General features: G+C 53.7%; 1 protein-coding gene across 8 annotated transcripts in view; it reads right to left on the minus strand.

Moving 5' to 3' along the window:
- Positions 1–1,510: 1,510 nt before the first annotated feature.
- LOC121477429 (palmitoyltransferase ZDHHC11-like) overlaps positions 1,511–16,118 on the minus strand; it is a 47,296-nt gene continuing 32,688 nt past the window's right edge. For 4 of the 8 annotated variants that reach the window (XM_041731718.1, XM_041731716.1, XM_041731715.1 and 1 more), the window contains 3 exons: positions 16,021–16,114; positions 10,283–10,358; positions 1,511–6,722 (listed from right to left, as the gene is read on the minus strand). In XM_041731718.1, the coding sequence (XP_041587652.1) occupies positions 10,341–10,358; positions 16,021–16,114 (112 nt within the window). In that variant the 3' untranslated portion in view covers positions 1,511–6,722; positions 10,283–10,340. The remainder of the gene's footprint in view (positions 6,723–10,282; positions 10,359–16,020; positions 16,115–16,118) is intronic. The other 4 variants (XM_041731713.1, XM_041731712.1, XM_041731714.1 and 1 more) reach the window with 4 other exon arrangements.

Below are 16,118 nucleotides of genomic sequence, written 5' to 3' on the forward strand. Positions count from 1 at the left end.
AACCCGTCTATTCTGGGGCCAGGAGTCCCAAGTCAGGGCATGGGCAGAGCTGCACACTCAGGGCAGGGCTCCCGGCATTCCACGCCCGCCTCCATCTTCACAGGGTCGCCTCTCCTGTGTCTAGTAAAGACTCATTGGATCAGGGCCCACCTAGATAATCCAGGATGCTTCATGTCGAGGCCCCTAATCATATCTGCAGAGGCCCTTTCTCCAGATGAAATTCCACCCTGAGGTCCAGGGGAACATGATTGGCGGGGGCGCCATCACCCAGTGCAGACCTTCCTTGGCTCTCCCAGGTATGGCCCAGCAGCTACAGTGGCTCAGCAGGAGCCTGGCTGCCCTGTCCTGGCTTCCTGGGCAGGTTTCATGTCAGGTGCTTAGAAGATGAAGGACAGGAGAACTGGGCCGGTGTCCCTGCCGGGCTGTCAGGCTCTGGGTCCCAAGGAAGGCCCCCCAAGGAGGTGGAGGGCAGCCGTGGGCAGGAAGAGGGTCCTCAGGTTCAGAGACATGAGCACACCTTCTTGGTTAGAATGCACCGTGACCACACATCCAAGTCCTTCCCAGCGGGTTCCCCGATGTGGGAGGTTACTTTGCCAGGTGCCTGCAGCCTGCACTCAGGTAGTGGCGGGAGCTCGTGCACGCAAAGCCGTGGCTCTGCGGCCCCGCGGCCCCACCATCGGGCGGCACCGAGAGTTTGGGGACCTCACACTTGTGCCAGCTTCCCTGCCCGTCCCACCCACGGGCTGTGCACTCGTTGAAGGAAGCTTGGCTGGGCTTCCTGTTGATGCCACTCAACGATGGGGAAAGTGCTCTCCATCGAAATGAGATGCAAACGGAGCTCAAATGATCCCGTGTGGCTGAGGCAGCCACCAGCCCTGGGAGTGCCATCCCTTCTCGGGGCTGCCCGGTCCTGGCTGCTGGCCGGTGCCGGGGGTCCTCCGCGGGCATGAGCGGTGCCCTGGACAGATGGCCGGGTGAGCCATTTGGCTCGGGCGGCGCTGCGCTCTGCTGCACACCCTGCAGACGCGCATCCCAGTCAGGGCGGCTACACACACGAGACCCAGACAAAACGAAAATGTGGGTCCTGTGTGCAAAAATTGGTAAGACTCTCAAGAGGCCAACAGAAGAGCGTTGGGTAGGGCTCGGGGTCGTCCTGGAGGCCAGCATAGTCCTGACTGTGGAGCTGCTGCCGGGCAACTCTCGGGACTCGGAGAGGTTGAGCCGTTGGCCCGAGGATGCACAGTCACATAGGCAGGGCTGGTGCCCACAGCCAGTGTGTGACGCTTACCTCAGAAACGTGCTTTTGTGCCTTACGACTGTTTCCTTGCAGCCACAGAACAGGACACACGGTTTTATTTAAGGGTTAAGCTAATTCCCTGATTTTTATTCAAGATTTTCAGAACCTGAAGTCTGTTACTGATTTTGTTTATAAGAGAACTCCAGAGGCAGCAGCCCAGCAAGCGGGGTGCAGCCATGCCTCATGCCCTCGGTCTGCTGATCCTGCGTCTGCTCTGCCCCTGTACCACCCCCCCATCCCCTGCACAAACCTGCGGTGCTGACCCTGGCGCTGGGGTCTCCCTGGGGGACACATGGTGGCCATGACTATGGCGCTGGTGGCCACTGTGCCCTCTGTGTGTGTCCCTGTCCTGTGGGGTACCCTGCACGTGCTCACGGTTCCCTGAATGTGCGTTCCCTTCACCACCTTCGTGAAGCACCGTGTGCTCTGGGCTCCACGGAAGAAAGGCCTCTGTGGAACTGTCCTGCACACCAAAGTCACGACAGGTCATGGCGAGCAAAGCGGCTACCCCAACAGGCTCTCAAGTGATAAAAGCTGGGGTGCTCGCGGGGGCTCCATCACTGAAGCGTCTGCCTGCAGCTCAGGTCGTGATCCCGGGTCCTGGGATCGAGACCCATGGGCTCCCTGGGAGTCTGCATCTCCCTCTGCCTGCTGCTCCCTGCTCCCCACTCCTGCTCTCTCTCCGTCTTTGGCAAATAAGTAAGTAAAATCTTAAAAAAAATAAAAGAGACAAAGACCGGCCAGTCACCACCACAGAGGTCAGAGCTCCTGCTACTTGTGTGTGAAAACCTGGCAGCAGGGGTCACTTACACGGATTCTGGGATGGAGAAGGGCCACGGGCTCCCAGGACGCTCACGTCAGGGGCAGCTCCATGTGGTGACGGCATCTGTCCTTGGCTTGGTCCCCACGTTCCCCCAGTTAATCGAGGCTGGGGCTCTTCTGTGGTCCTCCAAGCACTGAGACCCCTCACAGGGTGGGGACAGCAGCACCGTGCTCCTCTGCCTCCCGGTGACGCGGCAGCTGGGCCTTGGAAGGTCCAGCTTTGCTCCCACGATGGCACCTCCTGATCTTACAGATGAGCACAGCCTGGTGCAGCAAACTGTCACAGGGCAGACGGTCGTGTCGAGCCGAGGTGATGGGAAGTAGACACGCTCTCTCACTTGGGGCAAGGTTTGCAAGACACTGGGCGTCAGGCAGCAGGGCGCAGGGTCCCCACGAATTGCTGGGTAGCGTCCACGTGAGTGAGCGGAGGCCCAGACCGGAGCCACACCCCTGCCGCGGGGAGCTGCAGCACCTGATCACACGGTCACCCCGCGGGCTCAGCACCCACAGGGTGCAGAGGGAGACAACGGGGAAGGAGGTGAGCTCGGGGGAACGGTCAGCCCAAGCCAAAGCACAAACATTGAACTAAAATAATTGCATCTCTGAATAAATGTCAAGAATATTTATAGGAATACAGAACTATTCAGCACCGTGAGAGGGAAACATAATGACTCCCGGGATCCACTTAGAAGTCTCAGGAGTGCAAAGAAGCAGGAAAATAAGCCCCAAGTGACAGCCAATTAGTCACCTGGGCCGGACCCAGGGCAGACCGAGGGCGTTAGTGCAGCATTGTAACCACATCCCATGGGGCCTGAAAGTCCAGTTGAGACGTGGGAGTCACGGCAGCAGCGCGGTTGAGTAGGTGGGGTGTGAGCAGGTGTGTGAGATGGAAAGTATCTCAGATGGTGCAGCGGCAGGTCAGACGTTCCACGTGGGGCACCAGAGACTCCCTAAAGTGAATCAGGAGACAGAGAATGAATAAGCCTAATCCTCAGTGTCCGTGGGGCAGCCTCATGCTTGTGCACTTGGAGCCCCCCAAAAGAGGAGGAAATATCAGGGGCAGGGGTACAGACAAGCATCAGGAAAATAATGGCCAAAGTGCTTCCACATGTGATGTAAACCCAAACTGACAGATTCAAGAAGGCGGATGAGCTGCAAGCACAAGGACCCCGCTGGCGAGGAGCAGGAGGTCCAGAAGCCCGGGGGACTGGGTCCAGCGTGTGGGGATGGGGACAGGCCAGGAGCAGGGCACATCCATGGGACCCGGGTGGTGACACCTGCTCAGGGGCACAGGGCAGTGCAGGCTCTGTCTCTGGAACAGTGTGTGTGCTGGGGGAGACCACGCGCCCTCTCTGTGAGCCAGGCCCACGGGCGTCCCGTGAATCAGGCGGGTCACTGTCAGGATCTATGTGTTCATTGTGTGTTCAGCCCGGCAGCCCCCAGGAAGCAGGCGCACATGAGGGTGCATTTCCCGCTTATTCCCGGGGCCTCTGTACAAACACTTAACAGGCGCCCCTCCTTTCTGTCTTTTCCAAAGTCACATTATGGCAGGTTTGGTGCTGATAAGCCCAATTTCTGTCATCTAAGAATGCAGGTTTTGTTCTTTTGCGTACATACGGCGTTGCTGGGTGCATGACGCTGGGCTGACAGCTCTTCACCTCCCTCCCTTCTGGCCTAACTGCTGGGGAGGCTGCCCTCTGCCTGCCACTCCTCTGTCAGTGATCTCTCCTTCCAGTGATCTCTCCTTCCGGTTGTTCGCAGGGTCACACTATCCACCATCCGGGAAGTGCTGCCAGTTGTGCACGAAGCCCCGGTACCTCTGCGTTCACATCTTTGGGGAGTTCTGGGCGATCCCAATATTGGAGCATCCCTTCTCACATCCCGTGTCCCCCTGGAGTCCAGGTGGACATGTGTGAGGCCTGGCCCCACCCTCCGCTGCAGCCAGGGCTTCCTGCACATCACCCTCGTGGCCGCATTGTTCTGATAATTTCCTCAAATTATGTTCCAGTCCAATGTTCTCTCTTCAGTGAGGTCTAATCTGGTGTTTAAGTTTGTAACAAGCATATTAATTTCTAAAAATTATATTCAGGCCTTTTGTGTAACTTCCTGATCATTTAGAAAATCCTCTTCTTATTGTCTTTCGGTCTCACATTTAAATATTTTGTGCATCCCACTTACTATTGTGTATTTCTGATTTCTGACGTTCCTGGGCGTCTGAATCCTCTCTTTACTCTTTGTTGACTCTCACCCATGATGGTCTGTGGTCTTTGGTCATGAGCTTGTCTTCACTGATCTTAGACTCTGAGACACCAAGCTTCTCAACTTGGGCCCGTTCAGCTCAGCCGATTGCTGCCTGCCGGGTTCACCTTGGACCCTTTGCTTCTGGCTCAAGGCCTGGTTTCAAAGAAGCCCCAACCCTTCACCACTTATGTCTCAGTTCATCTTTCTCTCAAAAGTTTCCTGGGGGTTTTCGCACTCTGTATAAATACAGGATGCAACAAAATTACATATTTATGACAGCGCCAACTGTTTTGTGGTGAAACTTTCACCATAAAGCCAGAAGCCCTTCCTTTGCATCACATACCTGGGCTTTGCTCCACGGTTGACTCTCATGTGGCCCCCGGCCGTGTCCACAGCACCCAGCTCCACGTGCAGCTCGCACAGCCTGTCGTCCTTGTCAAGACCTGGTTAGTTTCTGACCTGTTCTCTGTTGGAGAATCTTCTGGTGTGTGAGTTTGGGTGGGAGGCCGAGACTACGTCCCCTCTAGGAGCCGGAGGATCGTCTCTCAAGGTTGATGTCAGGTCAGGCAGGTGCTGGGTTCTGTGGTCCTGTGAGCCTGTGTGGACTTGGAGGCTCTCAGGACACAAGGTCGGGGCAGCTGACATGTGGGGGCCATGACCAAGTTTCAAGCACTTGGGGGGAACAGGTCCTGGGAGGCTTGGGGGCAATGCAGGGAGATACAGAAATGGGGAAGGGGAGCATGGCAGGAAGGGCTGGCCCACCTGGGGAAGGGCCTGCAGGCAACAGGTTCCATCAGGAGGAAGGGTGGAAATGATTACTGCAGGGAGGTCCATGGGTGAGGGCGAGCATGGTGGGGAGATGGGCAGGTCCCAGGGAGCACAGGGTGCCTGTTGGAGGAACAGGCATGGAAGGTGAGGAGCCTGGGCCAGGGCCACCTTCCTCCAGGAAGCCCGGCGAGCAAGCCTGCCCACGTGGCAGCGGGGGGCTGTGGGTTCAGGCTGGAGCCACAGCAAACTGCTCAGAGAAATAGGTGGCCACCTCTGGAGTCCAGAGAGTTGCTGCCCACATGGGCCGCACTCGAGTTAGCCTCCCAACCTGCCTGCCTGGGAGCTGGGGCAGGGGGATGGGGTGGGCTGGGGGGCCACTTCTGCAGGCCCAGACCTGGCTGGTGCATGCTGGACTTCAGGGCCCAGCGCCGGGTGGCTCAGGCTGGGGGCAGGCAGGGCACATAAAGACTGCAAAAAGGCCACCTGGCACTCAAATGTAAAATTAACCAAGATTGGTTTGAAGTTTATTGCCAATAAAATTAATTTCTATTATGTCCTGTAATATAACTTCCTGAGAAATTCTGAAGAATTTCCTTAAAAGCTGCTTAAGTTCAAATCTGTTATCAATGCTGCTCATTGACACAAGTGAGAGCAGCACAGTGGTGGGTCCTGAGTCCTGGACAGCACGTGGGCGTGTCTGGAGGCTCCAAGAACTTAGGGAGCCAAGCTGAGAGCAGGAGGGGTGGGCGGGGCCGGGGAGTGGGGCGGAGGGAGGGGACTTCCATGCTGAGCAAACACAGAGCTCTTGGAAGTCTTCCGAAGCCTGGGTCCAGAGGCGCTGGGGTCCTTGACTCACAGACTCCCCACCACACTGCCCAGCGCTCCCCTCAGGAGGAAGCCAGGCCACAGCCCCCCTGGTGTCTGGTGGGGGGGAGGGGACACAAGGGGACCTTCCTTGTGGAATGGTCCTGGGGACTCTCCAGGATGCACTGCCCTCTGCACACAGCGGCCCTGCCAAGCCCTCAGACGTTGTGATCCCAGGTCGCTGATGGTGGCCGAAAGCAGGCTGTGGACTCAGGGGCTTCCTGGCAGGGGGGCCGCAAGGGGAGCCCACTCTTGCCCTGGTGGGTGGCAGGCCCTCAGCACCCCGGCTGGACAGAGAGGCCCCGGCCTGAGCCACCTCTGGCATCTGTTCTTCAGGTTGGCCGTGCCACAGGTGCTGTGGCCCCGGGACGGCCTGCCCCTGCCCTGGCTCCTCGGTGGTGGAGAGGGCAGTGGGCAAGGGGCCCTGGACCTGCTGGCTCCCCGGGGGTGCGTCTTCCCAGGACAGCACGTCCTGGCTGTGGTTGGGCAGCAGGTGCAGGAGCATGAGGTTCTTCAGGTTCGACTCCCAGGCCGGGATTTTGCAGGAGGAAGGTTCTGGGGATGGGCATGGCTCCTCAGCGGTGGAGAGGGTGGTGCGGGGGTGCGTCTTCTCAGGACAGCATGTTCTGGCTGTGGTTGGGCAGCAGGTGCAGGAGCATGAGGTTCTTCAGGTTCAACTCCCAGGCCGGGATTTTGCAGGAGGAAGGTTCTGGGGACAGGCAGGGGGCTCCTGCAGAGCAAAGGAAAGTCTTGGTGATCACGGGAAAGGGGAAAGCGGGGGAGGTGAGCGCCATGTGTCCTCCCTGTGCCCAGGAGGAGGGGGAGCGGCTGGCCTCACACTGCAATCAGGGAGAACAGTCCTCCCCTGCCAGGCTCCCCTGCCCCACCACCCCTGCCCACCCCTGCCTGCCCCACCGCCCCTGCCCCACTGCCCCTACCCCACCATCCCTGCCCCACCATCCCAGAGCCTAGAAAGGAACACGGGGAACACAGGGGGCACTTTCTGTGAGACACATCCCACCCGCGGGAGGAGGTGATGCAGTGCTGTATGTTCACAGGAATGACCTGAGTCACAGCACACACGAGGACCCCAGGACCGACCACAGGTGCCCACAGATGCTGTGCTGGGAGACTCGCCCTGCAATGGCCTCGTGGGGGCGTCCCCATGTGGGCCTCCTGTCGAGGCGTCGCAGCAGCCCCCACGACCAGTGCTGGGCTCCTGGAGCAGAGGGTGGGTGTCTTTCCAGACACCCTCCCTAGCACGGGGCTGATGGCCTCGGGCAGCTGTGGGAGCCCGCGGCCACCGTCCTTGGTGATGTGACACCAACACCTGCTCGTGCGAAGGGGACATCACGCCACCACACGTGGCTTTCAGCCTGATGACCCGGACGGTGAAGTTCTCTTCCTGTTTGTTGGCCTCCGGGTCCTCTCTTCTGTGAGGTGCTTGTCACCGTTAGTCATACTCCTTTACGTATTGTGGATACTAGTCCTTTGTCACTTACAAACGTGTTTCCAGTTTTTGGCGGGACTTCTCACTCTTTGATGAGACCCTTCGATGTATTCAGAAATCCTTCGTTTCCCTGTGGTCTAGTGTATGCCTGCGTCCCTGTGTGGTTAGCGCCTTTAAGAAAACCTTACTGCACACATCCTCAGATACGACGAGGACAGAAAGATATACCCAACACTATCTTCAAGTTTCTACAGTTGTCCCTTCATGTCATTAGTCCATGTGAGATTAATTTGTGTAGAGTGTGAGGTAGGGTCTAATTTCATTAGAGTTTTTCCCACGTGGCACCAAACTTTACAGCAGCATTTATTAAAACCTGCCCAGCCCTGCTCATCAGTCATCAGTCAGCCTTGCCTGCAACTCAGTGTCCGTGTGCTCACAGGTGGATAGGCCTCGGCATCTGCAAGCCACCATGCCGGGCCCTATGGGTAACTCTGCACAGAGGTCTCAAAACGGCACGCTCGCCATCCTGAATTGTCCTTCCTCTCCAGGATCTGCACAATCCCACACACACATCAGAAGCAGCTTCTGGGGCTGGTGTCCTGCAGCGGCCATGCTGTGGGGCCTGGTGTCTCCAGGCGTCAGCTCCATAGGCCATGTCTGTCTGCATTCCTTAGGGCTCCTCACAATGTTCTCGTTAAGTTTTATCGTTTTCTCTGCAAGTCTTCCATATCTTTTGTTCAATTTATTCCCAGGGACCTCATTTTTAAAACACTATTGAAGAGTCACCTGGGTGGCTCAGTGGTTGAGCATCTGCCTTCGGCTCATGGTGTAACCCAGCGGTCCTGGGATTGAGTCCCCACACTGGGGTCCCCACAGGGAGCCTGCTTCACCCTCTGCCTGTGTCTCTGCCTCTTTCTGTCTCTCATGAATAAATAAATAAAATCTTTTTAAAAACCCGCTATTGAACATGGTCTATTTTCATTTGCTAACATTCCTTACTGATGTAGAAATGCCTACTCCACCTTCATTCTAAGAGGTTTGTCAGCCAGAAAAGGCGCCCCAGGCTAGCAGCCCCACCTTCCACTGGGATGAGGGGAATTAATCGATAGACCCCGGAAGGGACTCCGACTTGTATTGCTGGGATCTAAAAATACGCATTTTGTCTCTGGTATTTGCCAGTGGAACTCAGGGCGTATCTAGAATCTCATTCACCTTTCCTGGGCTCATCAGATCGTAGGACCTGTGGGTTGGCAGCTAGGGCAGCGCAGGGCTCTCCACCCATAACCACCTCCCCCCATAGCCAGGACAGCTCACACCACAGATCTGGCCCAGCTTTGCTCACCAGCCTCCATGTTTGGCCATGGAACCCTCCAGCTCTGGGGTCATGCTTCCAGGTTCCAGCTGTGTTCCATGCCGCTAAATGCATCAGTGAACTGTGAGCCCTAAGTTTTGTTTTTTTTTTTTCAAATACACACATAAATTAAACAACAGTTTTCTGTTCTCATCATATGTTTTTCACTTTGCCTTTTGCTTCCCGAAACAATAAGCACAGTTACTCTGCCTTTTGTCCCCGAGCCCCTGCCCCACGCCCTTGTGTGTCTGTGTCTGCAGCCACGTCGGGGGAGAGCGGCTTATTTCTTCCTGGTGCCTCCCAGCACCTGCTAATCCTCAGCCTGAGGAGTCTAGGGATCAAGTCAGGGACAGTCTGTCCTTCCAAGCTGTTGGCAGAGATTTTTCTCAGCACCCTTCAGCTCTGAGGCTTGAGATGGCTGGTTACTCTTGCATTCCATCAGAGTGACAATCCAGGGATAGCCATTTGAGTCCCAACTTTATGGGATCACCCCCTTGCCTGCCACTCTGGCTGTGCTCTGAGCTTGGTCTTCTGGCTCCCTCCTGGAAAGCTGGGAAGATGTAGCTCCCCAGGGGAAGGGGTGCCCATGGCGGAGTTCTCTTTGGGTCTCTCTGCCTCTGCCCCTGGCCTGAGGATCCCCAGCTCCTCACCAGTCTGGAGTGCCTGCACCCCATGAGTGGCAAGCACACAGCCCCCAGCTGTCAGTCTACCTGGGAGCTAAGATGCCATGTGAGTGGACCTGAGGCAGGCTCTCTGTCACTTACGCCACTGGTTTGTATTTTATGATCCTTAAAACCTAACTTGAGTCCTCTCCAGAATCATAGAGAAAAAAAACTCACCCTTTCAGCCTCTACCTCCTTTTCTAGGAGCTACTGATTCCATGCCATGGCACAGGCATGGTAAGAGGCCAACATACTCAAGCACCGTGTACTCTGAGGGGAGGCATTACCGTGGTAAACATCTTCGATGAGGTAGCGCTGCTCAGAAGCACCCCGCAAGGATCACGTGGGCAGACAGCGACATCACTGGGCACTTTGGCAGACAGCACCTGGGTGGCCGGGTCTGAGCTTGTACAGAGCCCCTCAGCCCTTCTGTTCTAGTGCTCATCAAACTGTCTGTGGCCCTTGCTCTGTGTGCACACTAGTGAGTTGGCCACTAGTTGGCCACCACTGCTCTCTGGGGTCCACAGCTCAGACCGGTGGTCACACAGAGGACGCCCAGGGCCAGCTCCCAGCCGAAGCCTCTGCTAGGTGTTGGCCCCACCTCTTGTATCTGCAGAGCAGGAGGCGGGTGAGCATGGGATGTCAGGCACCACCTGTAGATGTTCTATATGAACTCAAGCTTGTCCTCTGTGTCACTGAGAACACAAGTGTCCCACCCGGGATCGTCCATTGGTGATCTCTCCTTTTTTTTTTTCCATAGAAAATATTTAACTCTTTAGAGAGTCAAACTTGGGTTGATCTGAACACCCAAAACATGGGTATCTTACCTTAAGCTGAGTCTACAAATTTGGCACTGTCTCCTCTCATGGGCTGCCTTATTTCTCCTTATTCTTCCTTTGAAACCTGCAGAGAGAGAAATAACAGGGGATATGGATGCATCTGTTATGCTGCCAGAGGCGGCAAATGAACCTGGCTGTGCCCCTGATGAGCTCTGGGACCCAGGCAATCACCTGGCCACCTGAGTTCAGAGCACTCACTTCCATGTGTGGCTGCTGACACAGTTGTACTGAGGGGAATGCTGGCTTCTCACGATGGAGACACGTGGTGCTCTGCCTAATGAGCAGGAGGGTCTCAGCCCATTTGGTACTGAGGAAGGGGCAAGAAGGACACAGCACAGGCCATCTCTTACCTGGTGCCTTCCCTGCACAACTCTGTTTGCTGGTGGTGAGTCTTGGCTCCCCAGGAGCCCCGGTGTCTTCATACCAGCTCCTGAAAGCAGGCAGCTTATTCTCTGACCTTGTGTTCCCAGGCCCTGCCATCAGGTGACCTATCATCCCATTCACATGGGTGGGCAGCTGGGAGGGGAGGGCATGGTTCTTACCAAAGGGCCAAGGATGGTGCTCATTCTAACTTTCAGGGCTGCACGTACCAGGAACCAGACACTGCACTGTGCACAGTTTGCCCCTGGAAGTTCTGAAAGACCTACAAGTACAAGGGTCTCTGGGAGACTTCTAAGTTTGTAGAGTGCAGCAGTCCCCCTCCCTGAGCTGGCACCTGAGAATTACAGTCAAGATACAAACTGATGCTGAATGAGTAAAGATCTAACTTTATAGGAAATGAAAGGGAAGCCCTTGCTGATGATGAACGGCCATTCCCTGAAGAAGAAGTGAATGGGAAGACTGTAGAAAGCCGAGATTTGAGGGATGTGCTGTTGGGATGGGCAGTCTTTCAGGGGCTCCATCGTGGAGTCATGGGCACCAAGGTGGGAGCAGGGCTCTGACAGGTAATAGGGGTGCCACAGCAGCCAGGTGGGTGACTGCTGCCATCAAACTTCTCAGCCCATGGGTAGTAATAGGGCATCCACCACAGATGGCCACAGAGGGGGCAGCAATCCTGGTTGAGGCAAGATGTGAGAGAAAAACCCACAGGAGGTGCTCAGGAAGTGAAGGTGATCACAGTATTACTGAAAATACAGGGAAGCACACTATCTGTTTAGAATGAAGGTGAAAACACCACAGAGCTTGGCAGTGTAACCATGGAGGGCAATGGGGAGAGAACTGGGGAAGGTAGTGACTCCTGTTTCAGAGTGTGTCTCAGCAGCCTTCACTGGAGGACAAAGTGGTGGAGCAGGAAGCACGAGAGGTCAGTCCTCCACAGAAATAACCACTATGTGGAAGCGCACCATCAGGGTCAGCTCTGGAACTGGACAAGCACAGTGACAATGTGCAGCACCAGGGAAGGGGCACACCTTGTCCCTCCTGAGTGAGCAGTGTGTGAGCCAGCAGCCATCCATCCTCAATCCTCCGGGGGCTGCAGGAGAACAGCCCTTTCTCCTGGAGCAGCCAACGCCTGGGCAGATAGCAGGAGCTCCATACTCCAGAACCTATGCATTGTGCCTTTTGGTTGGTCTGGTCGTGCCCTCGGGGGTCGGCACAGGTGCTCTCTTGTCCTGGCCAAATTGGCAACAATAGCTCCCTTCAGGGGCATTGATTGGATCATTTATTCCCCCTATTTGCAGCCTGACATTTAAGGAAATCACTGGCTGATCACACAGATAATGAGAGAAACTTCACAACAAGAAATACACACTTCACAGAAGTATTTTGGAAGAGTCACAAATTGATAATTCAAAAACCTAAATGATCCCGGAGCAAGGGGAGAATCTGATGTCCAGATCTAACACATTGTAATACTCAGAATATCAAGTTTTCAACAAGAAAATCATAAAACAAACAAAAAGAAATAGGAAAATATGATCTACTCAATGGAGAAAAAGAATTTGACAGAATTTCCTGGAAGACACCCAAACATTTGAATTAGTAGTCAAGGATGTTAAATCAGCTGTCTTAAATGTGCTCAGTGAGCCAAGGCGAAGAACTAAAGGAATTCAGGAAAATACTGAAAGAACAAAAAAGAATATCAATAAAGTGTTAGACATTACAATAAGGAACCAAACAGAAATTGTGCCACTGAAAAGTGTGAAATTCACTAGTGGAATCCACCATGTGTGAGCAGGAGAAGAAAGGATCAGTGAGCTTGAAGACAACTGAAATTATCCAGTCTGGGGACCAGGGAGAAAATGGAATGAAGGAAAATGAATAGAAGGAGAAAAAAGTATCTGAAGAAACGCTGGCTGCACACTTCCCAAATATGATGGAAGGTATGGATCTGCATGTCCAAGGTGCTCAACTGATGCCAAGCAGATAAACACAGAAGGGTTCAGAGTGAGGCACGGCACTGCCAGATTTTCAGAACCCAGACAGGATTCTGAAAGCAGAAAGACAGAAATGGTTTATCCCATACTAGGAGCCTCAGTAAGACCAACAGCTTATTCTCCCCAGAAACCATGGAAGCCAGAGGGTACATGTCCTGTAAGGTAAGGAAAATAAAATCTGCCAAACTAAGAATTCTAAATCCAACAAAACTGCCTTTTGAGGATAAAGAAGAAATCAAGACATTTTTAGATAAATAAAAGCTAAGAGAATTCATGAACAACAGACCTTTCCTATAAGAAATGCTAAAGGGAGCGTTTTGGGCTAAAATGGAGGCTTTACACAATAGAAGAAGTAAAGAACTGATAAAGATAACCACACATGCTAATATATAATAAGCCAGGATTATTGCACTTTGGTTTGTAGCTCCTCTTCTCCATGTGATTTAAAAGACAAATTCATAAAACAATAATTATAAATCTTTCCTAATAGGCACACAATGTGTAAAGATATAATCTGTGATGTTAGTAATATAAAAGAGGAGGGCTGGAGATGTAGAGGATCAGAGTGTTTGTCTAGTACAAACACTAGTTAAGTTGGTATTATTCGACTCTTAAAAGTTTAAGATGTTGGGGAAGCCTGGGTGGCTCAGTGGTTTAGTGCCACCTTCGGCCCAGGGTGTGACCCTGGAGACCTGGGACTAAGTCCCATGTCGGGCTCCCTGCATGGAGCCTGCTTCTCCCTCTGCCTGTGTCTCTGCCTCTCTCTCTCTGTGTGTCTCTCATGAATGAATAAATAAAATCTTTTTAAAAAGTTTAAGATGTTAATTGTAATCTCTAAGGTAACCAGTGAGAAGATAACTAAAAAATATAAGGAGGAAGGAAGAGGAGAACAAAAATGACACAGTCAGGGCACCTGGGTGGCTCAGTGGTTGAGCATCTGCCTTTGGCTCAGGGCATGATCCTGGGGTCCTGGGATTGAGTTCTGCATCAAGCTCCCTGTGAGGAGCCTGCTTCTCCCTCTGCCTGTGTCTCTGCTTCTCTCTCTATGTCTCTCATGAATAAATAAATAAAATCTTTTTTAAAAAATGGCACAGTCTGCAAATTCAACTAAATACCAAAAAAGGCTGTAGTGGAAGCATTGTGGAATAAAAAAATATATGGGACATACAGCAAACAAATCAGTGGGGAACAGACAGTCTATTTAATGTTTGGTGAATGCAGCTGGAACAACAGAAACCCACAGGGAAGAGATGAAGCTGGGTCCCTACCTCACACCAAACACACCAGTGAACCATAAAGGTGAGAACTCAACTCTTAAAATTGAATGTCAAAAACTTGTAGATGACTTTCTTTTAGATGCTGGAGTTAAAGATTAATCAAGACCAAAAAGCATTATCTTTTTTTTTTTTTCAAAAAGCATTATCATAAAATATGTACAAATGTGAGTATATTGAAAGGATGGTTCTAGGTCATCATATGTCAGTGAAGCTAAGCAGGAGTCCAAGTGCTCTGTGACACTCTATCTGTAATTCACCCAACTAACGAGGGGTCTGTATCAAGAATATATAAAGAATTCAAATAAATCTGTAAGAAAAGCAGAAAGAGCATGACAGGAAAATGGGCCAAGGACAAGAGCAAGCACTTCCTGTAGGAGGACACGTACTTGGCCAGTGCACATGCGGTGCCATCAGTCTTAAGGGAAAGGCTGGGAGGACAGGAAGCTACCGCCTGCACCCCTCAGGTGCCTCAGGTGCTGGGGGGGGGTATGGACCTATGGGGTTTCACAAACACTTCTGTGGGGGTGCAGACCACACACACCCTTTAGAAAGAGGCCCCTACAGGGGCATCTATCCTGTGCACACACAGCTGTGGGAGCAGTGGTCACAGAGGGCAGGCATACACACTCACAATTGTCTCGACATCTATTAAGTGACAAGGTGATTCTCCCAAAGTCCAGACATACACACTGTCCCTTCCATGAGATAAACAGTAAGCAATGAATTGCATGTATTTTTCAGGAATATATTTAACCTGAAACACAAGTACAAAGAGTGTGGCCAGGGCCACAGACCAGGGGCCACATCAGGACCCTGCCTGTTCCTGGGCGGTGGGTACTTTGTCTGGCACCAAAAACACATAAAATACTGAGTAAATTGAGAAATTAGATCATGCAGAGGTCAATGATGAGTTTGTGTCCCAGACAAGAATTATGATTATTGCACACCAGGGTCTAAGACAATGCGGGGGATGGGGGCCACCGGGCAGCAGTGCTCACAACCTCTCATGGAGTCCTCACGTATCACACCCTGAGAGTGACAGCCACGCCTTCACCCCCTCATGGAGACCCCAAGACTCAGGCAGCAAGTGGTTCACAAACCTGCTCTGGGCTGTGGAACCAGTAACATCTCCAGGGCATAATGAACCCAAGTCCACCTGTACCACACAGGACCTGTTCCTTTCTAACCACTTGGCTGAAAGCTACAGACACTGGGGTCACCCATAGAGGGGCGCGCCTGGTGTGCAGCCAGGGTCAGACATGGGTTCTGGACCGAGCCTGAGGCAGACAGAAGGCCCCATGCCGAGGTGTGGACCTGGTGCCTGTGCAGGGGACAGGATGTCCAGGCTGGGGTGTGGACATGGTGCACGTGCAGGGGACAGGATGTCCAGGCCGGGGTGTCCTGAGTCTCTTGCTGCTACAGAAATGACTCAGGCCCCACGGGCTGGGAGCGGTGGGCAGTCCCGTGAGTACAGCCCCACTCTGCCAGGGTCTTTGGGCACCTGCTAGTGTGACCAGCAGTGTGCTGCACCTGCCTGATCCCTGCCTGGCTACACGGGCCACCCACATCCCGTCCCAGGGCCACCCATCCTTTATCTGAGGCTTCCCAACTCCAGCCCGTGTGTGGCTCACACACTCGCTCACATGCTCAGTGTTGACCATCTGTCACACACCCCATCTGCTTCTACAGTTACTCTCCAGCACCGACTATGACATACCAGAAGTTGGAAGGATGACACAGAGAGCACCCCAGAAATGTCACAGAGCGTCCTGCCCTCCATCCTCTACCACATGGCGACACTGGCATGTGGCACCAGAGAGAGCATCGGGGCTTGGCCCAGGGACACCTGTCTGGGGACTCCATCTGCTTCTATCTGGCACACATGGGCCCCATGTCAGGAGCACAATGTGCCCCTTGCTGCCCTTTGAGCAGCATCCCTGGCACCTGGGAATTGGGGAGCACTGGTGCAACGAGCATCCAGAACACGGTGCTGACCTCTGCTCTGGGGGGCCCCCGTCCTGCGGTGGGCTCTCATCCCTGCGTCTGAGCTCAGTCATCGGCAGCCCCAGCTCACCTTGGGCAACAAGGAATTCTCCGGGCTGGTGCTGGAGGCAGAGCTCAGGCTTGTCGACCCTGACAGCGACAGGAGCACCTTCTGCCTAGGTCTGCTAG

The sequence above is a fragment of the Vulpes lagopus genome, chromosome 17, assembly GCF_018345385.1.
Source record: "Vulpes lagopus strain Blue_001 chromosome 17, ASM1834538v1, whole genome shotgun sequence".
Classification (NCBI taxonomy): Eukaryota; Metazoa; Chordata; class Mammalia; order Carnivora; family Canidae; genus Vulpes; species Vulpes lagopus.